The 26865-nt window shown below is 32.5% G+C and overlaps 1 protein-coding gene across 1 annotated transcript in view; it reads right to left on the reverse strand.

Moving 5' to 3' along the window:
• The window catches only part of LOC123698984 (high affinity cAMP-specific and IBMX-insensitive 3',5'-cyclic phosphodiesterase 8-like), a 64013-nt gene that overhangs the window by 22679 nt on the left and 14469 nt on the right, over positions 1 to 26865 (reverse strand). Inside the window, exons 2-4 of the mRNA XM_045645828.1 lie at positions 24828 to 24893; positions 24192 to 24397; positions 2555 to 2614 (exon numbers count right to left, since the gene is read on the reverse strand). Of these exons, the coding sequence (XP_045501784.1) occupies positions 2555 to 2614; positions 24192 to 24397; positions 24828 to 24893 (332 nt within the window). The remainder of the gene's footprint in view (positions 1 to 2554; positions 2615 to 24191; positions 24398 to 24827; positions 24894 to 26865) is intronic.

The raw sequence follows: 26865 nt of genomic DNA on the forward strand, positions 1-26865 counted from the left end.
AAAATGCCAACAAAGGCAAAACAAAATATCACAAAGTAAAGATTCCACCGTTTTACCTTATTCGTGCCTTTGTCTCGTGATAAAATTAAATGCAATCGTTGCTTTGAACTTGGCTTCACTGTTTACTATTTTAATATGAAAATGCCGCTGTACATTTGCGGAGTATTAAATCTGTGTAATATAATACCGTTAAGAAATAAAAGACAATATTTAATAGCTTACGGAATGAAGCAAACTTTTATAGTTTAACTTTTTTCTGTACTATATGATCATGGACATCTTTTTGTTTTTATGAACTACTGATATCCTAAGAGCAATAAACCTAATCTTTTATGGTAAGAAACTCATTTAGTTGTTCCGAGAAATTGGGTGTCCTTTGAGCAAGGGACGAATTGCCGCAAGGCAAATGGATTACGATTAAGAAAATGCTTGGCCATGGGCCATGGCCAAGTATTTTCTTGCCTTGCCTTTGAAAATGCTTTGGGACATTGTTTGTGATTAAATTGATAAAAGCCAACAGCATTTTTGCAAGTGGATATAACAAATAGCGTAATTTCGTCTGAAGTCGCATATAGGTAATGCAATTTCCAAGTACCTACAGAGATGATCAATAAATTGTGTTAATTTTCTATATTCTGTTGCATAAAACATTAAACATTTTTTGGCAATACCCACGGGAGGCAATCAAGCGAGTAAACACCGCAGATTAGGAGTAAAATAAAATTTGAGTCCATTACTCACTTTCTGGAACATTTCCACTTATTTCAAGTATAACGGATGATTATGATTTAAACTTTTATAGAATTCTATCTAACACGTGCTTGTATCAATTGTATTTAACATGAACTAGTGTGGGTTATGGTGCAAATGCATTGCATATTTGTAAACTGCTCGAGGTTGTTACGTTCAAATCGATGACCAGTATTCTAAATCAACAAGATTTTATTCTCCATCTCCTCCTTATTACAACGCCCTAATTTAATTGCATATAGTACCAAATTATGTATCAAGGAGAAGGCAAATATTCTGGCCTAGAATCTATATAATATAATATTATAGGTTCTAATATACAACGTGGTAAGGAACTACTTTATTATGCTCTTCGCTTAATAACTTAAACCTTAACGTAGGTGTTTGATGTTCCCATTAGCATTTATTGATCTCTTACATATATGGGAAGAAACCTCTACACTATTTGATGGGCTTTCCAGTTTATATTTTTATAACCTTTGTAAATTTTATGTGATGTAAAAAAAGGTGCATTTAAACTATGATATATAAAAAAGCTAGATACGTTACCCGCTCTCTATTTTGGCAAGAAAAAACTCAGCTAAGTGCCCGAGTTTCATTTAGTCACGCACCATTCAGCGTCGTGGCTGGACGTTATTTTTGTATTTTAATCGGCAGTTGTTATTACGAAGTACATGAGTGAGACATGTATTATGTCTCGTGCGTGAGAGTGAAAGAGAGAACAACTGTATTGGTGATAATGCGTTAGTAAGTAGGTATGTATTAATTACGCTGTTTTTTAGTGCAATGATGTTGGCGTATGCCGCGTCTACTAGTATAATAGGTCATTGCATTTAAATAGATTACGCGAAAAACCGCATATATTGTTACTATTATACACATTCAATTAATAGAAGTATAATGAATGTGAAAATACTATAAAATAAATTAGGTCACAAGTGTTATCATATTAGGAAGCCATTTTGATTTTAGATTAATCCTCAATATGTAGCTTCAAAATTGTAGACGTTTAACTAACGGAATTGACAAATTCAGATTTATAAGTACATATTATTAAAATATAGTAAACCGAAGAAACCCTTATAAGTCGTAGGTAATATTTTCTCCTATACAAGTTCTGCTTGGAAACTGTCAGTATATACGCAGGTATATAACCCTGACCCAATTCCTAGCTATGGCTCCGGCTCAAAATGTCACACATGTCTTGTGTCACCCATGGAACCCTTGTTGGGAAAATTTTTTGTTTGTGAAATGAAATAGTTAATGTTCACAGCCTGTCATATTATTATGTCTGCTATTTATGAAGCGTATAATAAATATTTTAAAGTGCAGATACCAAAAGAAAATAGCATATATATTTTCACCTTCCGACATATATATTATATATATCTCATTCCATCGACTCATACTTACATCCTTCAATATGCATTCCTGTTTCGACTCCTGTGCTTCTTCTGTTCTGTGCTTTGTATAGCATTTGATGGTGAAAAGCATTTTAGTTCTTAATAATGAACAGAAATTGGGCTTACCACAATATATCGAGATATTGTATAGTAATATGTTTTTTATATATCGTACAAATTTTCGTAATTAAGAGTAATTTTGCCATTTTTTTTTGTTACGTCGTCTAACGTTCGGAAGTATTTTTTTATCATTTCCATATTTCAAATAACCATTGGCGGACCCAAACGCCGGTTAACAAAGTGGTTGAAGGGAATTCTAACACTGAGTTATTACCCTTTCTCCATAAATGTGAAACCTCTACACTATCTTACATTATTTAAAATTATGTATAACCACTCACCTCTTTTTGACGACTGCTATAAGAACGGTGTGTTGTGTATTTTTCAAGCCTCGTATTGCTCTGAAACAATATACAGCGAATATTAATAAAGTGACGTCATGGATCCTTTAAGAGCTGCTTTGAATATTATGTTAATGTGGCGTAACTACGTAAGATGACAAATTGCGTTATTCCGTTGTTAAATATTTATGTTTTTGTTTAATGGTGTTATAATTATTTAGGTTCTAATAAAAAGTTAAATTTGCGTTGGTGTACACTATATATGTCACAATTTATTTAAAAACTACATTGCTATTAGAATTATATAAAATAATTTAGTGACAGAATTTCAAATTATAATCTCTTTCCTCTCCATTAACCACAATAACATACGACAAAATATAATCGAATATTTCTAAGAGCTATCTCTATGTTCATTTTAATTAAAAGTAAGCTTTAAAGCTTCAGTCTTCGAAAACATGTGAATTGATGAACAGTATTATAATTAATTACATTTGGAAAAGCGTATTCATTTGCTTTATTCATGCATTCAGTTGAAAATTTAAATGGTACTAACTAATAACTTCATTAGAGCGTGAAATAATATCAATGATTAGATTGATAGAAATGATTCAATAAATCATATGCTAAAATGAAGGAATGAATAATCTTTATTGTACAAACATCGTTTGATAATATAATATGGTCGACTAAAAACTTTTTTCAATAGGTATGCATATATTTCAAATCTTGCGTTTATTAGTTTTTCATAAGGGTGGGTACCTACTATATCATATTGTTCTTAAAACCGATTATTCGTGAGCCTTACTGCAATATCAAAATATCCAATAGAAGAATAGATTTAGGTAACACAAGATTTCGCATCCTTTGAATTTGGTTAAATTGATGTCTTTGAGAGCGGCTTAGAAACAAAGGGTGCCGTTAAGGGTTCCAGAGTGATGTGCTGAATGCGGTGGGAATTTGCATGATAATCAGTTTTCAGTTTGCCTCTGCTTAATTTCGTATCTGCGGTGAAACTTTATAACAAAACCGTAAAATTTTCCAACCTTTTACTTGTATAATTTTCTGTGAATTTGGGCTTTGATTGTGACGTTTGGGATGGAGAAAGTATGCAAGTTCTTTGTTGTATAGGTATTTATAATGTTTGTCTCTTTTGGATACATAGGTGTGTGTATAGAATATCGATTGATATAATACATGTTAATAGATACCATACCTATGGATTCTAGAATACACACAAAGGAACACACAAAAGAATAATGGAGAACATTATCTATGAATAAAAAAAAATGAGAACATACATTATTAAGGATAGGCAAATCGTGAATATTAAATTCTTTATCAAAATATATGTATCTCAATAAAGATAATTTTGAGCCGGTTTTTCGTATCTATACTTATATTATAAAGCTGAAGAATTTGTTTGTTTGTTTGTTTGAATGTGCTAATCTCAGGAACTACTGGTCTGATTTGAAATTTTTTTTCAGTTTTAAATAGCCCATTCATCGAGGATAGGTTATAATATATCATCACGCTAAGACAAACAGGATCGGAACCACGCGGGTGAAACCACGGAGCGCAGCTAGTTGTATCTATAATCTCTATTAAATTTCACACATCCATTTCGTAAAAATAAAAAATTCATACAAAGTTTTACACAGTAAAAAGTCAGCATAAATTGCGCCAACAGTCATATTTGAAAACTCAGTGGAAAAATTGTCAAAGTGAATGAAGAGCTTTGTGGCGTGGACATGGCGGGTTTTATGCTCTCTTTAACCAATATCATTTGGACTTTGTATCAAAGCTGTACTATGGAAAGTCAATAATATCGTTGCTTTTGTTCTGGCGGTTAGCACGTCAAATGCACTAACGTTGAGTAATTTTCTTGCACATGCTTTTTTAATTTTCCGATGTAAATTGATAATTAAATTATTTCGTCGTAAGAGTTATAGGTAAGTACAACAAATAAATTAAGTTGATTATTAAAAAAGTAGATAAACATGCGGTTAAAAGTAGGTAAACATACTACATTTTGTGCGCGTGAATAGATTATGAAAAATTGTTTTACATAAAAAGATGTAACTTTTAAAAACTCAAACACAATTTAAGCGCGAAGAAAAACTTCAAGGGAGTGAAATAAGGAGATCGATATCTGATATGAACCGAGCAAGAACCGAGTCACGTCATGTCTAAAGACTTGATACTTTTAAGAAATCTAATACGAAAAGTTATGTAATAAAATACTGTTAAATATGTCCGGAGGATTATATTCCTTTGAGGAAACTCGATGAGCCTTTTTTGATTGCTTACCTTCGTAGAGTTTTAGCATGGGTCTTTATTATTATGCTGTAGTGTATTAAAATAATTCTGAGACAATGACCATCAACGAAATATTCTTTCTTCTCGTTTAAAACGGGTTTTTATTGAAAAATGGGGAAACGAGTGAGTTTAATTAATTTGTAATCTGCGTTTTTTTAATATTTCTCATCAATCCATACTGAAATTATAAATACACATCTATCTGTCCGCCTGTGATGTCAGTTTTGAGCTGCAAAACGATTTTAAATGAGTAATAGATAATACATACAGTCTTGCAAATACACTTCATATAAAGACGAAACTTAAGGATATATAAAAATTAGCATAGTCTAGCGCAATTAGATTATACCATAGTTAATACCAATGTATTAAGTAACCATTACCCCGTATCTTAAGATTATCCATTTGTCATTAGTCACTAAGGACCTTCTAAGGACACAAACATGTCAGAAGCGTTGACGAGCACGAGCATATGAAGTGTGTTTAGGCTTCTTCCAATATTCAGACTAAGTTTAGGGGTGGCATGTTTTATCCATATTGATACAGAGCTGAGTGCTTTGAATTGATTAGGTAATCGATTCAGTTTAAGATGTGTGGATTATATTATTATAATAGGTAAAATGTTAAGAGATTTTAAAAATATGGTATGATTATGTACTTAGCATACAGACAACTAAAAATAACTAATGACTAAATAGTGACTATGGTAAAAGTATCTAATAGCCCAAAAGTTTGTTATTATAGGAAAAATTCGTAAAATCTTTTTAATTTGGTCCTGGAGGTACGTAAACAAAACGTAATAAAATTGTGAGGTACCTGGAAAATATATGTTTATTTTTGTAAGTAAGATCGCGTGATTAAAAACCTACACGTTTATATGTAAATTTCAGAAACTCATGATATAGATCGTTAGAGCTAGAAATGTAAATTTTATATTACCTCTAAAGCGCTCCAGCGTTTCTCAAAGTAAGAAGACCGCTTACCGCTTGTATCGTACTTTTTATTCTTTTTGCGAAGCTTAACAATTTAACCCATTGACCACCGAGCGGCCCAATGAGACCACGACACAATAGATTTTCTATTGTGTCTGTGATTCCGGGGGCTGAGGAATGGCAACTTTATAAAGCATCCATTTTAAATTTTTTCAGGTAAAGTACATTAAGAAATAAAAATACCGTTTTTTATTTATACAATTACGAACTACAATTTGTAACTAGATATTTTTTAGTATGTAGTAAAACTAAAGGTACTTATGTAAGGTTCTTATATTATATTATGTATGTTACGGGCAATTTGATAATTCCGGGCACTATTAATAATGACCGGTCTTTATGAATAATGCCCAGTTAATCACGTTGCCCGTAACGTGTAAACAAATTTGGTCCTAAATCAATTCCCACAATGTTTGAGAAAAACACCCCCGTCCCTCATAAACGTCATTTAAATATCGATATTGCTCTCAACTCTACATTAGGAGCATGCATTGATTTACTCCGGTTCTATTGGTTGAATATAACAATAAATCTTAAATAAGTATAGATTAATAATAATATAAGATTAAATCTTAAAAATATTGAACCCAGGGATTTTTTAATTCACAATTATAAAATAAGAGAATTTTCTAACTTCTCATAGTTTTTATTTTACTTAGATATGCTTTATTTTGGATCTTTAATTACCTATTCAACATAAATTGATGTTGATGTAAAAATATTTAATTCCCATCCATCTTGTAAACAGAGCTATAGTGGAATTTTTATTCTCGTTCGGGTAGTTAACTTTCAGAATTGAACACTGGTGATCAATTAAAACCAATGAAATTGAACCAAGAGAAACAGTATATTCTATGAATACAGTGTGTATCCAGCCTAAATCTATAAAAGCAAAGCACAAGAAATAAGGCAGTACCTACGTCCTCATCTCCATCCATGTAGAAATCCTGATTGATATCAAGGTTGGAGCGATTTTATATCAAGTTATCCTTGAAATTTGAGATGTAATAACATCTAGGCTAATATTATAAAGAGTAAAAGTTTCTAACTTTGTAAGTTTACCTATAGGGGCTTATATTATGAAACACTGAACCGATCATGAAAATTCTTTAACAGAAAGCTATAAACAATTTAAGAGTGAAATAGAAATATAAATAAATGTATCCATTGTCAACCTGCGCTTGTAACTTACAAAATAACCAGCTGAAAGTTCCTAATAGGAAAACTAAACGCCTATCCGAGTTTGCAATAATACGTTTTCCAGATATATAAAAATTTCTAAGGTTTAACCTTAAGGTAAGTATTTAACAAATTTAATGCAAAAAAAAATAGTTGTGTATAACTAGAATTAAAAGGTTTTTTAATTTTTTAACCGACTTCAAAAAAAGGAGGATGTTATCAATTCGGCCGGTATGTTTTTTTTTATGTATGTACACCGATTACTCCGAGGTTTCTGAACCGATTTACGTGATTCTTTTTTTTATACGTCAAAACTATACCTACCTAACTTGACAAAGTAAATTGACCCTGTTAATACAAGTAAAAAGGGTAACAGAAGTTAATGAAAAGTGTAGGAGTAAAGAAATGGCGAAAACGGGCGTGTATCTTCTAGTTTCTATTTCATAAATATCGTTTAACAGAATAAACTTGAGTGTTTCGTCTAAATGGACAAGTCAATAACCGCACGGTTGGGAAGTTGCCGGCAATTAATAAAGTTGCAAACTTGATTTACGTCGGCATATTGCGCTCAAAGTTTATTATTGCTTTAAAGGATACAATCAAATAAGAAAAACAATGGCTTTATAGACAATACTAGCTTTAGATAGCGTCTTTGCCTGCGTGTATTGGAATAAAAGTTATCTTTAACCGACTTCAAAAAAAAGGAGGAGGTTATCAATTCGGCCGGTATGTTTTTTTGTTTTTTATGTATGTACACCGATTACTCCGAGGTTTCTGAACCGATTTACGTGATTCTTTTTTTGTTCAATGCGGGATGGTGTCGAATTGGTCCCATAAAAATTTTATTCGGATAGGCCCAGTAGTTTTTATTTTATGAGCGTTTTTGTCTGTAGGTATTTGTAAATTTTGCAAGTGCAAGTTTGAAGTCGGTTGTTTTTAACGCAGTTATCACTTGTTTAGTTTTATATAGTACCAGCTGCGATCCACGGTTTCACCCGCGTGGCTCCGCTTTTGATGGTCTTTATATCGTGATGATATAAAGCCTATAGCTCGATAAATGGGCTATCCAACACCGAAAGAATTTTTGAAATCGGACCAGTAGTTCTTGAGATTAGTGCGTTCAAACAAACAAACAAACTCTTCAGCTTTATAATATTAGTATAGATAAGTTATCCTTAAATCAAGTTAAATCCAGCGTAACGTTTAAGCAAACGTACAGTATTAGATAACATACAATATTTGTAAGAATGGTTTTGAGACATTAATATGAATTTCCATAAAGAAATGCAAACACATTCCATCAAGTCTATATTATTTGTTCAACAAAATGCTAAAGGTGAAGGGTAAAGGTAGATTAATTGACAAACATAATAAAAGTCTCATAAGAGTCACATAAAATCACGTGGGTAAGTAAATAATATATGAGAGTGCTTCAACACAAGGTGACAAAGGCTCTGGTTAAACCTTTATAAGAGTTATTTGCAAATATTAACGTTTTTTTCAGCCCAACGGCAAAGCGACTTGCAAATAAATCCCATCTTATTTGCTGTTTTCAATTTGTTTTGATACGGTCGAGTTTAATTAATTTTTAAATAATATGATGAGTTTATTCGTTTCTATATAGAACATCAATTGTTTAAACACGGAATAATATATAAATATTAATATCTAAATAATTCATTCATCTTTGTTAATGAATTTCTCAAAATTTTGTTTGGTATATAAAAATAAATAAACCTTTAAATAATACCATATTAATTTTATTGCCGCTGATATATATATAACCTTTATTTTTTATATATTTGCTTTAATTAACTAGATATATAGGTACTTTTACATTGCGTAGAAAGTAACGATATTTCGTTGATGTGTTTTTATTCCAACTTATTGGAACTATAATGATTACTTCAATGAAGGAAGGTCCCCTGAGGAAACCGCCATCTTAGAGCCAAGTGTAATAAAACGTGACACATAGAATGCTTTGATGGTGACAGAGGGTCCAATGTTGGATAGAATAATATAAATTAATGAGATTTCAACTGTAAAACAAATTTATAAGATAGATTAAGAGGAATACATTGCTCTGTACTTAACAAATATTATTATAGTAGATTATCATCTATGATAAAATAGAAGAGGTATTTTAAAGAAATGTTGAAAGATCAGTCAATATAATGAGAAGTACCTACGTGGAAACTCAGCTTGAGCTTTTTAGAAGATTGAGGTTGGATTATACGAGGAATACGCTGCATTAAGCGCAAATAACGGGATTATACTCCTATAATACAAATTAATTTATCGCTACAGAAGTTGTAATCTTATAATATAAAAATGAATCCCAAATTGTGTTGGTAAGCGCATAACTTCGTCTTTGTTAACGAATAAATATTTTTGATTTTGATTTTTTGATTTTGATAACTTGAGAACGGCTTAACCGATTTCGTTAATTATTTTTTTATAATATTCCTTGAAGTACGAGGATGGTTCTTATGGAAAGAAAACGTAAACATGTACCACGGGCGAAGCCGGGGCGGACCGCTAGTACTAGAATGAAATAAAGATAGAGTTTGTTATCTAAAGGAATTATGACTTTATTTTTGACATAATCAATTTGATTTCCCTCAGAAAATTCCAGGCAATAAAAAATTCTAGGAAATTTTAAATAAATATCTTGTTTTGGTGGTTGTCTAAAATTTCGCCCAATATAATTAGATTTATCAATCAAAGGGAAGCAAATTCCCAGCACGTGACTGCATGTGGCGTTGAAGCTTGCAAAAGAAAAGTCTGTTTTAGTTGAAGTTTAGTTTTATTCGTTTAGTTTTGTTGAAAAAGTCTTAGCTAGTTAAGTGGGAATAGATGTGTCCGTCTAGGGTATTCCGCTCTTTGTGTCTATTAGATAGAATTTCAATAATTGTGCAATCTATGCTTCACATAATATTTTTGCGTAAATCGATTCACTACAAGGTTTACTATCTAAAACTTATTTAAACTATGATAATGGTTAGCCTACTATGATACGATATGTGCTGCCAGATTTCTATCTATAATTTAATCAGTGTTGTGCCGAAAACATAAAAAACAACAATATAAAACTGTGATTATTTTTGTGATAATATAACACTCACAATTTTATAGTAGAATTTCGTACGTTTCACTATCTCAATATTGGTAAAATTAAGTGTAGTACATGATAAATCAATACATAAATATACAATATAATATATACTATGACGTATATGTGATAGTACTACAGATACGTAGGACGTAGAGCTATATCAAAACTGAATTAATTAAAAAATAATTTTCCTGACGTACCTCACACACCAAAAATGGACGTTAAAAGCTTTTAATTTAATTCCTGTGCCTTATGAATAACGGAAGTATATCACAGCCGTAAAAAATAGCAGCCAGAGAATATTCAATTACGCCCAAAAGAGCGGAAAATGTCCAGCGGTAGGTATAAAAATATTACGTCAAAATTGAATATCTCGTTTCCTTATTAATGTCAATGTTACAGGAAATTTGTTCGGACGCTCCGAGTGTATGTAGAAAAGTAATGGAAGGGATAAATCATATTTCCTTTTATAAACTACTAGATTTCCGCCCGCGGCTTCGCCCGCGTTTTTAAAGAAAAACTCGCATAGTTCCCGTTCCCGTGGGATTTCCGGGTTAAAACCTATCCTATGTGTTAATCCAAGTTAGTTAATCCAAGCTAAATTTCATCGTAATCGGTTCAGTAGTATTTGCATGAAAGAGTAACAAACACACACACATCCTCACAAACTTTCGCATTTATAATATTAGTAGGATCTCGAAATTCCGCGTAAATATAGTAACGTTACTCAAGTATATTTGTGTCTTGAAAATGCTTCGCATCATTACCACTTACTGAATTTTGTTTATCTTATCACGAGGTATAAACAAATAATCATACCAAATAATTACTCAATTGCTACGTATAACTCCTGGGTAAAATCCCTCTATTATCATAATTTATAGCATCTCGTCCAATCCCTACTAATATTATAAATGCGAAAGTAACTCTGTCTGTGTGTTACGCTTTCCCGCTTTAACCCCTCATCCGATTTTGGTGAAATTTGGCACATACAATCAAGCCCTGAGAAAGAACATAGGCCTTCTTACGAAATGTGCTCTCCTATACCTTTTATTACGAAATATGTACCACGGGCGAAGCCGGGGCGGACCACTAGTCTGTTGCACATCCACATTTTTTACGTGTACAATATTTCAATGGAACTATTTCCACATATCACTAAATAGTAACTACGTAAGTATTGCAATGATATGGTACCTACCTCATAAGAGCTAGCGCACACGAGCAACTTTATCTCCGCAACTATTTTGTCTCTCCCACCCATGGGCTAGTATGAAAGTGCGCGCACGTAGCGACGCAACTCCCCATACAATTGATGGGAGAGACAAAATAGTTGCGGAGACAAAAGTTGCTCTTGCTCGCTAGCTCTAAAACACTAGCTTTAGATCTTAGCTTTCATAAAAATACTGAAGGAAATTCTGTCATAACCAGGTATGAGAGCAAATGTTACTGTAAAGATACCTTTTGGATAGACGATCGTGCATGCAGAATATCGTTTCCTTGGTCGTCTAGTGTCAATAAAAATAGATATAGAGAAATATAATATAAGTGAAGCCAGTTTTAAGATATAAAGCATAACTTTTATATTTTATCCTTTAGTACTTCTATTTTACTCAATTACAATTATTTTACGAAGTAGACATAGATTATATTATTAATAGAATATAATCTATGTATACTTCGCAAAATTAAATGACTAAAACGTCTATGAAAAGCTTTGTATGAATGTCTTACACTGTTAAGCTTTGGCTAAATACACGTAAATAACGTAATCAGGTTGATACTGACTAATATTATTCTAAATTTATTTTGATAAAGTATTCAATGAAGACGTAATACACAAGTTTTAAAATCAATTTGTCAATGAGGAAACGGCTACTTTCCTACTAATCTATTTCGCTTATCAGTACAAATACTTATTGCTATTAAAAGATACGCGCAATCTTCCGATAGTTTCTATCACACAATAGGAGCAAAATGACTCCATGAACGTACGGGATCTATGCATACAAATGGGTACTTGTAGATTCATAGGCTATCTACGCAGAGTACAAGCGCTATTTTAATTTACATGGAATATTTTTAATCTATTTCAAAGCCATGGGGCTTATTAATGTAATTTAATTATTATAGGTGTGGTATATTCAGTTGGGAGGAATAACGCATTGTCGTAAACGAAATCATTATAATTTTTGTTATTATATCCCTATTTACAAATGGAAATTACATTTTTCCTGCGTGCTTTACTTTCTTATAAAACTTAATATTTTAAGGATATGAGTACAGTATTTCTATTTACACACGGAGAATTGCTCTAATAGAAATGAGCTTAAGGGGAGTCCTTTCAGCGAAGCGGAGTAAAATTGGTTTGCAAGATCAAATTTTTCATGTATTTGCAATTATATGACGCTTCTAGAAAAAATAATCAATACACTTCAAGATATTTCCTAAAAAGTGTGCTAATTTGTTACACAACCACGTGTATTTTGTTCGATCATATAAAATCATAAAAATAGGCTAAAATAAAGATCGAAAACGAATTATTTATTAATGAAATTTCTGATTTTGGAAATAATTTTTATATAAGGATATGTATTTTGATGTACTGCAGAAAACGTGCTAAATTTTGGTTTTCTACTGAAGCCCTGTAATTATTAAATACATATTATATCTCAGAACTTAACGTTGCCCAGCGTTTTCTTTACAAACCGCGCTGCCCGCTACCCCGCCAGTCCTGATCAGGCGCTTGCTAACGTAGGACCTGTGTCAAATTATCTCCGCTCGATTTTAAGTTTTGATTAAAGATAAATTATTGAAAATGGGTAACAAAACAAACAAAATTCGGAAGAAAGCAGTGTCAGTATTACAAAAAAGGACAGGAAAAGAGAACTAGTATGTAAATTGAGTAATATGATAAAAACGTAGTTACTTGATGACACAGAATAAAAATATCAGTTGGTCATAAAGTTTCACCTCGTATGCTTTTATTTCAAAACGATAAAAGCAGCGTTACTGTGAAATAAGAGTTTAGTTTATAATAATTTGTTTTATATATATAATACTAGTGGTCCGCCCCGGCTTCGCCCGTGGTACATATCTGTGCCTCCAGTGAATAAGGGAGTAAGACGAGTTATTCCCTTTGGTTTTTATTGCACCATTGGATTCAGCTCGTCAAAATACACAACATATCAAAAGGACATATCTCTAGCTGCATCCTAACCCATTTTTTCGAATGACCCAAACGGTATAAGTAGGGTGTGATTAACGGTATAAGTTACCTTATCCATCATTTTAGGCAATCGCAAAGGAACTATTCGTCTCGAGTCAAAATAACCCACGAACACAAGGACGTATGTGTAGTTATACTTTTTGAATAAAGACATAACTCATTTTGTTCCATCCGTGCTAACACTATTTTAGTATATAAACGCATTTGTGTCATTTTTCTAACATGAGCATAAAGGAACAACTCTTAGTGTCATTGGTTCAAGTGACGAAATGAGACAGTTTCGCATTAATGCCGTGTTGCTATTGGTCTATTTGAATACTGCACGGAAACAACAGACACTATTTCTTTTTGCTTTATAATATTTTTCAATCGTTTTTTCAATAAATATGCAACAATAAATCTTTATATTTAAAAAAAAAGGTATTTATCAGTCAACTTGGGATACTAATAATATTTCTATGGAAATTAACTATTTTTTGCAATAGATAAAAATACAGTTTTAATTAACACATTAAGTGCATTTAATGATATTATACTCTTTGTTTATATAAATACAGAACGATAATTGAATTTTCTAAAAAAGCCAACAAAAATGTTAAACTTATATTTTCTTCTTATAATTGGGTAAGTTTTATAAAAAATAACTACTTAGTTTTTTTTTAATTTAATCTAACCAATAATACTATAATTAAAGACGCATAGAAAAAAAATTATAACTAGTCTTGACAATTATGAATATTGTGTTCTCTCTCTGTGAAGTATAAACATAGATAATAAATAGTTTTCATTTCATATATTATCTGTTGTCACTTTGATTCTTTGACACTTGTACGATTGCATTATTATTCATTGTTCGTTGTTCAATAAAACCGCTCATCATATTTTCTCGGACCTTTTATTTAACAATCACTACGTTGCATGGTGTCAGAAGTGGTTGTAAAGTATGTAATAAGAAAATATATGAGAAAGCTGTGAAATGACGACATCCGACGCAGTGGCTGGAATAAAGCCGCCAGCTAACCTACAATTAATTGACGCCGACAAGTCAACGTGTTGGACAAGGTGGGTGCAACAATTTGACTGGTATGCCACAGCAATACAATTAGACAAAAAACCAGCCGCAATCCAGGCAGCAACTTTTATGGCGGTCATAGGCCCAGACGCCATCGAAATATTTAACAGTTTTAACCTTGTCGACGCGGAAAAAAATGATATTGAAATCATTAAAAATAAATTCAAAGAATATTTCGCGCCGAAAAAGAACATATCTTTTGAACGATATGTATTCTTTAAGATCGAACAAAACGAGGACGAAGCATTTAATGAATTTTTATCAAAATAAAAACTCAAGCAAGTAAATGCGAATTTAACAACTTACTGGATGAAATGATAAAGGATAAAATCGTTTTTGGAATTAGATCAAATCAGGTTAGAGAAAAATTACTAACGGAAGAAAATTTGGACTTGACAAAAGCAATAACGATCTGCAAAACTAGTGAACAAGCATCTAAACAATTAGATGAATTTGATAGTAAAAATAAAGTTTTTGCTGTGAAAAATAAAAGATCTAACGAAAACAAGACTTTTGACTGCCGAAGATGTGGTACTAACCATAAAAGTAGAGAGTGCCCAGCTTTTAACAAATCTTGTACCAAATGTTCCAAACAGGGTCATTTTGCTAATATGTGTCGCACAAAAATGAAACATAATAATTACAAACAGAAAAATAGAGTAAACGCAGTAGAAGAAAGCTCTCAATCCGAAGATGAAGTGTATATATCCGCTATAAGGTCTGGAGAAAAGAAAAACTGGACAGAAAAATTACAAGTTGGCAATTTAAGGATTACAGTCAAACTAGACACAGGAGCAGAGTGCAATGTGTTACCAAGACACTTGATGAACAAAACAAAGGCAATTTTGAAACCAAGCCGAACAAAAAATTTAATAAGCTACACAGAAGACAAGATGGCAGTTCTAGGTGAAACAGAGCTACTATGTAAATTAAAGAATGAAGAAACAAAAATAATATTCAAAGTAGTTGAAGAAAAAGTTTCTCCAATCCTAGGACTTGAGACCTGTGAAAAATTAGGACTTGTCGCAAGAGTCAAAACATTGAAGGTGAGCCAATATACTGATAATATATTTGAAGGATTAGGCTGTTATAAAGATTATGTGTATGATATTGACCTAATTGAGAACCCAAAGCTTGAGATTAAACCGTCAAGAAGAGTACCCCATGCTATAAGAGCCGAAGTTAAGCAAGAACTTGACAGGATGGTAAAGTTAGATGTCATAAAACCAGAAACGGAGCCAACTCCTGCTGTGAGTCCTATGGTAGTTGTCAGACAAAAGGACAAAATAAGAATCTGTATAGATCCATCAGATGTCAATAAAAATATCCTCAGACGTCATTTTCCACTCACGACTATAGAAGAAATTTCAGCTGATATTCAAGGTTCTAAATTCTTTGCATTATTAGACTGCACAAAGGGGTTCTGGCAAATTAGACTATCAGAAAGAACACAAAAAATATTAACATTCGCTACCCCATGGGGAAGATATTCTTTCAAGAGACTTCCGTTTGGAGTTTCATCAGCACCAGAAATATTCCAAGAAATATTAACAAATCTACTCAGTAATATAAAAAATGTGAGAGTATCGATCGATGATATTTTTATACATGCAAAAACTAAAGAAGAACTACGCAAAACTGTTGACAAAGTCATTGAAATATTAAAGAAATCTGGCTTCAAACTTAACAAAGACAAGTGCATCTTTGAAGCAACCAAGATAAAATTTCTGGGACACATTATTTCAGCTAAAGGTTTAGAAGCAGACCCAGGCAAAGTAGAAGCTATTCAGGCAATGAAAAAACCTACAAATAAAACCGAGTTACAGAGACTGTTAGGAATGATTACATATCTCAATAAATTTATCCCTAACATGTCGGATTTGACAAATCCACTTAGAGACCTGTTACACAAGAATACAAGCTTTACATGGGAAATTCATCATGAAAAAGCTCTTGATAAAATAAAACAAGTGCTTCAAAATCCCCCAGTATTGAGACTATATGATGTCAACAAACCTGTAACATTGTCTGTAGATGCAAGCTCAAAAAATCTCGGAGCTGCACTTCTCCAAGAAGGACAACCAGTAGCCTATGGAGCAAGAGCATTGACCAAATCTGAACAGAATTATCCACAGATAGAAAAAGAAGCGCTCGCCATACTGTTTGGATGTAAGAAATTTCATGAATATGTTTATGGTAAACAACTGACAGTAGAATCCGACCATAAACCACTAGAGACAATATTTAAGAAAAACATACAATCAGCCCCCGCAAGACTTCAACGAATAATGTTTAACTTAGCACCATACTCACCCAAGGTATTATTCAAAAAGGGAACTGAAATTCCATTAGCAGACTTCCTTAGTCGAGACTGTGATGCGTCTAACTTGAGATATGATCCAGAAGAAAACTTAAAAATCGCAGTTATACTACCTATGTCTCTAGATGCTAAAGAAGAATTAATTAAGGCTACTAAAGAAGATCAACATTTACAGTTACTAATGAAGACTATAAAGCAAGGATTTCCTGAAACCATGAAAGAACTACCTACAGAACTACAACACTATTTTAACTTTAAAGAAGAATTGAGCTATCTGAAAGGAATTATATTCAAAGGTGATAAGATTGTTGTTCCGGCATCACAAATCCCTAAAATGTTAAAAAATATTCATCAAGGACATCTTGGTATACACAGCTGTTTGAGAAGAGCTCGACAATTTCTTTATTGGAAAGGACAATATAATGATATCATAAAGCTAGTTAAAGGGTGCACCGTCTGCGAACAAACACAAAGAGATAACATTAAAGACACAGTCTTAGTTAAAAAGCTTCCTACACTTCCATGGCAAATAATTGCTTCAGACTTATTTGAATTAAAAGGAAAAACTTACCTTGTTATATGTGACAGCTACTCTGGATATATTGATTTTCAAGAGCTAAAAAGCCAGTCGTCATATGAAGTGATTGAACAACTTAAAAAATGGTTTTCTACCCATGGTATACCAGAAGAGTTACAAACTGACAATGGAACACAATATATGTCTAGAGAATTTAAGACCTTTCAAAAAGAATGGAGATTTAACCATGTCACATCTAGTCCACATCACCATCAAGGTAATGGACTTGCTGAAAGAGCAGTTCAAACAGCAAAAAACATACTAAAAAAATGCAGCATTGACAAGTCAGACGTGCAGCTTGCGTTACTGAACTGGAGAAATACACCTAGAAATGACCTATTAGGCTCACCTAACCAACGACTTTTCAGCAGAATTACAAGATCACCAATACCTGTAAGTGACAAATATTTAAAACCAAAAATCATACAAGGAGTCACAACTGAACTACAGACATTAAGAGAGAAACAGGCCAATTACAGTAATAAACATACTACAAGACCAGTAAATTTGGAAATTAATGATAAAATCAGACACAAGGTAGCTCACCAACACTGGGAAGGGGCGAGAGTAATAGAGAAGCCCAAAAATCTACCAAGATCTGTTATTATACAAACAGATAAAGGACAAATTTTACGAAGAAACTTAAGTCATTTGCACAAGACACAAGCTGATATTCCCAGCAACAGAATAGCTGTACCTGAAACTAAATACACAGAAGAACCAGTAGTACAACAGATGCCAGCTCAAACTCAATCACCGGGTGTTCCTGCAACAACCCCAACAACTACACATCCATCAGAGATGCGAGAGATGCTTAGCTCTAATAATACACAGAGTTCTAATATGGTGACACAACCAGCGACTGCACCACAAGTCTCAAGATATGGTAGACCTATAAAACCTATTAATAAACTCAATCTCTAATATTGTTAAAAAACAATAAGTACTGTAGTACTATTTCATGTATCTTAATCATTAACATTAAGTATCAGTTAATTATAACTTGTTTACTATAATTTTATAAGAACTTGTTCAGTAATCATTTACATTAACATTGTTAATTAGAACTGAATGCTTTGCCATGTATCTTGTTATATAATCATATGATAGATATAATTTTTTAATTACTGGATAAGTAAAAATAAAGAAATTTAATACTTTAAATAAAAATGTTCATTCATAGTGTATACATATATTAAAAAAAAAAAAAAAAAAAGTTTGGTTTGTTATGGTTGTTTAGTTTGTTTACAAAGAAAGGGAGATGTGAAGTATAAACATAGATAATAAATAGTTTTCATTTCATATATTATCTGTTGTCACTTTGATTCTTTGACACTTGTACGATTGCATTATTATTCATTGTTCGTTGTTCAATAAAACCGCTCATCATATTTTCTCGGACCTTTTATTTAACAATCACTACGTTGCACTCTCATATAGCGTTTTAGCCACTGTAATTTGCCTTTTTTATAGGAAAAAATCCGCAATATCGATACTATTTTGGTCCTGCATAATCGTTAACATATTATGGATACTCTGGTACCACATATTTTGAAAAAATTGGGATATTGTCACGTAGTCTCTTCAAGTCGTATTTGCATCCAAGGCACCTTCAAATCTGTGCTTAATTCTTTTCATAAAATCTCTGCGGCTCATTGTTTTTTCTTTATTTATCTATATTATTTTGATATTATAAGATATAGAAATTGTTAAAATTTCATATCATGCCGTAAAATATCGCCACAGACCACCTATAACTTTCCCTGTAAGGTAACTGAACATACAGGAATATGGTTTTCGAGCTTCTCTTATCTCTTTATAGTGCTTGTATCCTCAATGTATAACCACCATGACATATTCGTTTATAACCACCAGACAACATCTCAGCCACCCAATCCTCTTTCTTGGAGTCCAAATCCAGCGGAGGACAACAGTCATTTACTAAAATTGAAGGTTTTTCGTCCTAGTGTTAAAGTTTTCTGGATCCTATTTTATACTCAATGTATAGTATATATACTATATAATGTAAAACATGACTTGGAAAAAAAATATTCAAATAAATCACAAAATATTTTTTTTAAACAATCGTAAAAGTTACGAAAAGCCCAATTATACGTCAAAATGACGTACAACATCCTCTTTACTACAAAATGGCGGAATTTACCGGGAAGAGCCAACTATATACTGCTAGGTCTCGACGGCTAATGAGTTGTTTCTGGATTTCGAAGTGATTCGATGGTAAATATAGAAAAGACAAAGATATTTCGCCGCGGTGTACATCAAATTTACGTAGATTGGACTTCTAAGGTTAAATGCATAAACACCTAAATGTTGTTTTGTTTTTATTATATCTAATAACGATAAAAAATCCGTTGATTTCGTTCGTTTTTCAAGCTACATGCATGGTTGTTCCACTAAAAGGCCTCAATTGAGTCATAAAGTACACAAATTTCAAGCATGATAAGTCGCATTATTTCTATAAAACCAAAACTGGCAATAATATAAGTCGTGATAAGCGACTATGAACATAGTGCATTAGGGCATAAGTCGTTATATTGCAAAGAGCAAAAAAAAATTATGTGAATACATTGAGTTATTCCATGAAGTACTCGTTCATAAGGCCACAACTACAAAAAAACACGAAAAAAGTATATTTATGGGGTTGTTACAATATCTGTTTATATGTAAAACTAAAGTCTAACATCATATCTTACCCATACAAGCTTAAAAATTTGAAGTTACAAAGATTTAGTGTTGATATATAGTTTTTTGTCTCTCCTGAAAAGTGCTGTTTTTGAGTTATTCCCTTATTCACTGGAGGCACAGATATTTCGCAATAAAAGGTAGCCTATGCCTTTTCTCGGGTATCAAAATATCTCTATACCAAATTTCATGCAAATTGGTTCAGTAGTTTAGGCGTGATTGAGTAACAGACAGACAGACAGAGTTACGTTCGCATTTATAATATTAGTATGGATTATTATTACGTAATTGGTGTATTATTTGCATAATTTTGGGGTATAATTATTATTAATTACAGTTGTTTATTTTAAGGAAAAAAACAATAATGATTATTACTTAAAAAATAATTGATAATAGTCAAATAATAATGATTATTGACTAATAATAATGATTAATCACTACAGTAAAAGTTCCTTATTGGCGGGGTATATGTTCCATAAAATATATGCCTCGAATACAGAAACCGTGAATACGGAATGGTAATTATTATATGGGATTATAGGTTCTACGTTATACGTTCCTAGGTGACGATTGAGATTTTTTTCGTGTCTCATTTTTTTTAGTTGACATTATAAACTAGGAAGAGTGCAGTAGACGTTACTCGATCACAATTTTTGTAACGAATGTGAAAGACGAAACAATAAAACACGCAAAGCGGCTTTTACTATAAACGGAACTACATTTAAAAATATACTTTATTTATTGAGTTATAAGGTTGCTTCCATTCTGTTTATTTACATTCTCAAAAACATCAATCGCGGCAAAGGCGGCTTGCGACAAAGGCGGCTTGGGTCAAAGGCCTCGGCGATATCATTAATTAACAACATAATATTATGTACTTTAGGCTAACTTGTAATAAGATCTATTTTACTTTCTTATTAGTCCATTTGACAAGGATATTGTGTTAGATACCTATTGGAATAATTTTATTATTATGTATGTACTTATTAAATCCGCGAATAAAAAAATTTTTAGTCGCGAATATAGAAATTGGGTCGCATTTTTTTAATTCCCGAATAGTGAAAACGCGAATAAAGGAAGCGCGAATAAGGAACTTTTACTGTATAATAGATGATAATAGTTAGTTCATAATCATTGTTATTATAGTTCATTGAAAAGTTACATTTGGGGTTGCGTTTTTTAGGAGGACGCATTTTATTTTTTTGATGTGTAGGGGGGGTTAGTGTGAAGCTATCACCAAGTTTGTGGGGTCGCCACCCTTGTCCCACGGCCGCCATCTTAAAAATTAGTATAAAACAAAGTAGATTTTTCTGTCCATATGTATGCTTAAAAGTTAAATCTTTAAAACTATATAACGGATTTTGATGCGGTTTTTTAAATAGATATAGTGTTTCAAGAGGAAAGTTTTAGTATATAATTTATTAGGTTTTAGGCACAGCGGGCGAAGCCGCGGGAGGAAAGCTAGTAATCTATATAGCTAATTCTAAACTAAAGAATGTGTGATCCAATATTTTTTTATGAAAACTGATTGCATAAAAAAAGTTAAAAGTTTAATGCTTTTATCTTCTAGAAAAAATTTTAGAATTAATCGTTCTTATAAAGATGCATTCATTGGAGAAAATACTAAGTCCTTGTAGAATATTTAAAATATCTCTTCGACAATCTAATTTCAAGGATTGTACGATTCAAAGAGCAGTCGTATCCTTTAATTGGAATTCATATCTGAATACCGAATTGATTTCCTTCTGCTCGAATCCACAAACTCAATTTATTTAAAGAATATCTTATAATTCACTTTACATATCAATTGTAACTTTTAAAATATTTTCTTAGTAAGATTTAAACGAAAACATGCCAACTAAAACATTTTTATATTCAACTAGCTGCTCCGCGCGGTTTCACCACCGTGGCTCCACTCCTGTAGATCGTAGCGTAATAATATATAGCCTATAACCTTCCTCGATAAATGACCTATCTAACACCGAAAGAATTTTTCAAATCGGACCAGTAGTTCCCGAGATTAGCGCGTTTAAACAAACAAACAAACAAACTAATTCTTCAACTTTATAATTTTAGTATAGACTAGCTTCCGCCCGCGACTCCGTCCGCGCGGATGTCGGTCTTCGCGTGGATGGTTTATTTCTCCATTTTGAGTAACTCTGACAATTAAACATCTTATAAATATCTATTGGACCCAAATACGGCTAGGCCTATAATAATACGCAACGTGTGTTCGCGGTTCTACAGAACAACGTCTATAAAACTGAAAAGTTAAGATTAATTTTTTTCTACGTATTTTTCCAGGATAAAAAGTATCCTATTTTACGCCCAGGATAATAAGGTATAATTATACCAAGTTTCATCGAAATCGAACCGTTAGTTTTCACGTGATGCCTTCACATACAGACAGACAGACAGACAGACAGACAGACAGACAGACAGACAAAATTTTTTTTAATCACATATTTGGGTTTGGTATCGATCCAGTAACACCCCCTGGTATTTATTTTTTCAATATTTTCAATGAATGAATTGACCCTTCTACAGATTTATTATATGTATAGATTAGACTCCTTCTAGAAGCATTTTTGAATCTTACTAACGTTCTTTATTATATGATCTGTGGTAATGTTTCCCATATCTAATTTCTTTCTGCATCTATAAATAGTTCAGATCGAGTTCAAGAGTATTCGAAACGATACGTGGAGCTCATGCACTCAATTTAATCTTAAACGTCCAACAAAAGGCTTGTTGTAATATCGGTCAATAGATGTCATTGATAAACGAGGTCCCGTCAAAGAAAGGCCATTAATCTATCTGTACAATGGATGCAAATTAAACTGCAGCCACCAGACGTTATAAGACATTAATAGACTGCGATTTGTTTTTTTACAACGACTTGGGAACAATGTGATTAATGTGTGGTCAGCGAGAATAGTTGCTGTATTGTCAGGTTAAATTGTTACGTAACACAAAGGTGTTGTTAGCACAGTGAATTTAGTAAAACTTTTATGAATACACTGCGATTGATAATGATGATGTTTTTAACAAATGAATTATATTTGTGTTGTCTCATAAAGGCTGTGACTATAGAATGCAGAATATGCCCAAAAAATAAACGTAAAGTGCCTTTGCAGATTATTAAAAAATAAGAAGTATTTATTACTCTAGATAATAAATACTTAGTCATAATCGATTGCTCACGAGTCTAATTAAATTCTTACATCAAACAGCAAACAAAGACGAAGTGAAAAATATGAGGTCGCATGACTGCGATGATCGTAAATTGAATACCAGTAATCGCCTTATTTCCGTTGTATTTTATTGCGCGGTTTTATAAATCGGCCAACGGATGTGTTCTATAAGTCGCTGATATTAAATTCTTGCCTTCATAAATTCCGCGATAATTCAATAGGAAAAGCGGCGTCAGTGATTTCATTTCGTCGAAATTAGACGTGAGCAACCTTCTTTGTAATGTCTTTATTTAAACACAGCGAAACAGAGAACAACGGAAAAATTGAGCTATTGTAGTCGTAATTATTTTCGTTTCTTCCAGCTGGTGCCATTTCACTATTCATTGAAAATGAAGAAAAATTATTCCTACTTATGTAGGCGTTATTGAGTCATGTTTCATTGATTCGTTTACGATTTATGATATTGTGATTTGATATTGTGTACCGATAGTCAAATGTATCATAAATATTTCGATATTTATTTTGTCGCTACATTTTGATATTTATTTTGTCGCTACATTGAAAATAATTTTATTCGTTTCCAACATTGAATAGAAGTTGATTCGTTTTCCTGCTTTTTGATAGAGCTATTGTGTTCTTAAAGGACGTTTTTCAGGTAATGAAATATTTGAATATAGTCTATACTATCTAAATAAATTCATAGGCACTTTGTATCTTCATTAAATCGGGTATGATACTTAAAACTTATGTGAAAGAATATGTTTTTAGAGTTACAGGTTTATTTGAATAAAATAACACCTTCCTTATACGGCAATTACCTATATGTATAATAAAGCATTTCCAAAAAGTTTATAGCACGATAAAATAATAACTTTATAGTACGATAAAACCCTCATTAGTCATTAGTTTCATAAAGTGATTGTGACTTGCGACTCACCTAGCCAATAGCGCAGCGTCCATGAGATGCGGCTGTCGCGCGTCTACCACGACCACGTGGGGTATACGCGCGTCCGAGTCGCGGCGGAACGCGTCGAGCGCCTCGCGCGCGCTCCGCACGGACCTCGCTTCGCCACCCGCGCGTGCGACTGCGTTGCAGGCGGCTGCGCAGACGCGCGACGCACGCTCCGGGAATACGCATAGTAACTATAGGAAAGAATAATGTATAAGGAAATTATGTTTGTGAATGATGCGTTTCACATACCTACATAATTTGATTTATAGTTAATATTATTAGAGAAGTTCATAAAATACATTCGCAATTATTTAGGGAGTAAGTTTTTTCGGCTCCTAGTTATGGCCACTATACACTCTTAAATTCTGCATTATAAGTTAAATATCACGTATTTATTTGATAACTATTTTTCTATATGTAATATGTATTCTAAATTCGCATATTTATAATTAACACAGGATAAAATATTTTCAGAGCGATCAAACCTTAATACTAATTTAAGCTGTAAGTAGGTACCAATAAATATAGAATTATGAAATTGTACAGGATATCCAATATGAACACATATTAACATAAAACAAATTTTAAAGCATAAAATTAAATTACAAAATGCGCAGTTACCTCTAATGGTTCCGGTGGTGCGTAGAACAATGCATTTGGGATTTGTGCGGGCGGCGGGGACCTGTTCTGCAAAGAGAAGTATTCTTGTAATTATACATTAACACGATACCAAATAAATATTAAACGATTATGGGAATAAATCACATTTTAAAAATATTGTTATATGAGTCAAAGTTCCGGTCCAAATACGCATGACGTAGGAATTTTATGGCTGGGTTCTCGTCGCAGATTTTTAAAATTTTCAACTTAAAAAAATACTTACAGCTAACACATTTTATATGAATATTCGAAATAGCTTATTAATTGAATTACTTCATACTGGTATGTTCTAATAACCGGTCAGTTATTTTACTTGGGGCTTAACGTAAGCATAATAAATCCTTTCACCGCTATTAAGATTATCGCTCTTGAGTCTAAATTTATGCAAAATGGGTGTTGTTTTAATGATCAATCGACTAGAAACGTAATTAGAAAGCAAAGTCGAAACAGTTGCGTAATAAAAACCGATTTATTATGGTGATTATTGATCGCGTTTTAAAATGTAATGCAAGATTTATTAAGTCGTATTTTAAAATATATTTCACCAACGACGTCGTTGTATTATTACACTCTTATTAACAAAAATACTTTAATAAACAAGCAAGTAGATAACTTTTAAGAGCTTCATAACCACGAGTATTGCTTGACATAGAGTCAACGTACAGCATTACATAGAATCAAATCGTCCAAATCGAATGTCCAAACATTCATTCTCCATATATTCAAATATTTTCAAGATAGAAGCACTAATATGAATTTAAATATTGAGATATTTACAAGTACTCATCGTTAGAGTTCTATCTATTGTTTGTCCCATCTCAACCCACTTCACTGGACATAACAAAGGACGGACAGCACTTACGGGAATATTGTTTAGTTAGAAACCGCCTATTTATCACCTATTTCTATGTGTACAGAAATTCTGTTCAAATATTTATTTAATGTATTCATCCCCAAATTCTGCCTTCGTTTCTAACCAAAATATTTATTTTAAATAAATGGTTGATTAAAATTATAAAATTTCTAGTGAAATGTTCAACTCCGTGTCAAATATAAGTTCTAAACAGTATTTATTCATTGTATATAAAACTTACTTTGTCACAATCGTCTTGTTACCTTTTTGATAACGAGTCATACGGTATTCCTTTTATAAACCGACTTCAAGAAATAACAAATTGTAATTTTATTATTCTTCTAAAACTAAGCAAAAAAATTACGTAAAATCTAGTCTGAAGGCAGTTGATAAAGCTCTCAAAATTTCTCGAAAACCTCCTCCAGATACCGTATTTCTATAGAACGAAAACAAGAAAAACCCACTCGAAAGCGTGGATTAGAAACCGACGATTAAAGTATCAGTTACGTGATACCGTAGTATTCGAAATCCCGGTTTGATCCCTGGCTATCCCGTGGGACGTCTGAGATAGAAACCATTTGCGATTTACAAGAGCTTAGCATCCTCGACTATTTTTCCGTTTTAACCAGCTTAGTCAATTAGTCTTTATGAACAAGTACCTATACTTTATTATAATTGCATTACATACGTTATATTTTAAACTAGCTTCCGCCCGCGACTCCGTCCGCGCGGATGTCGGTCTTTGCGTGGATGGTTTATTTCTCCATTTTGAGTAACTCGGACAATGACATCTTATAAATATCTATTGGACCCAAATACGGCTAGGTCTATAATAATACGCAACGTGTGTTCGCGGTACCTACTACAGAACAACGTCTATGGATAACTGAAAAATTGAGATTAATTTTTTTTCTACGTATTTTTCCAGGATAAAAAGTATCCTATTTTACGCCCAGGATAATAAGGTATAATTATACCAAGTTTCATCGAAATCGAACCGGTAGTTTTCACGTGATGTCTTCACATACAGACAGACAGACAGACAGACAGACAGACAGACAGACAAAAAATTTTTTAATCACATATTTGGGTTTGGTATCGATCCAGTAACACCCCCTGCTAGTTATTTTTTCAATATTTTCAATG

This window comes from Colias croceus, chromosome 17 (assembly GCF_905220415.1).
Source record: "Colias croceus chromosome 17, ilColCroc2.1".
In the NCBI taxonomy this organism is placed as follows: domain Eukaryota; kingdom Metazoa; phylum Arthropoda; class Insecta; order Lepidoptera; family Pieridae; genus Colias; species Colias croceus.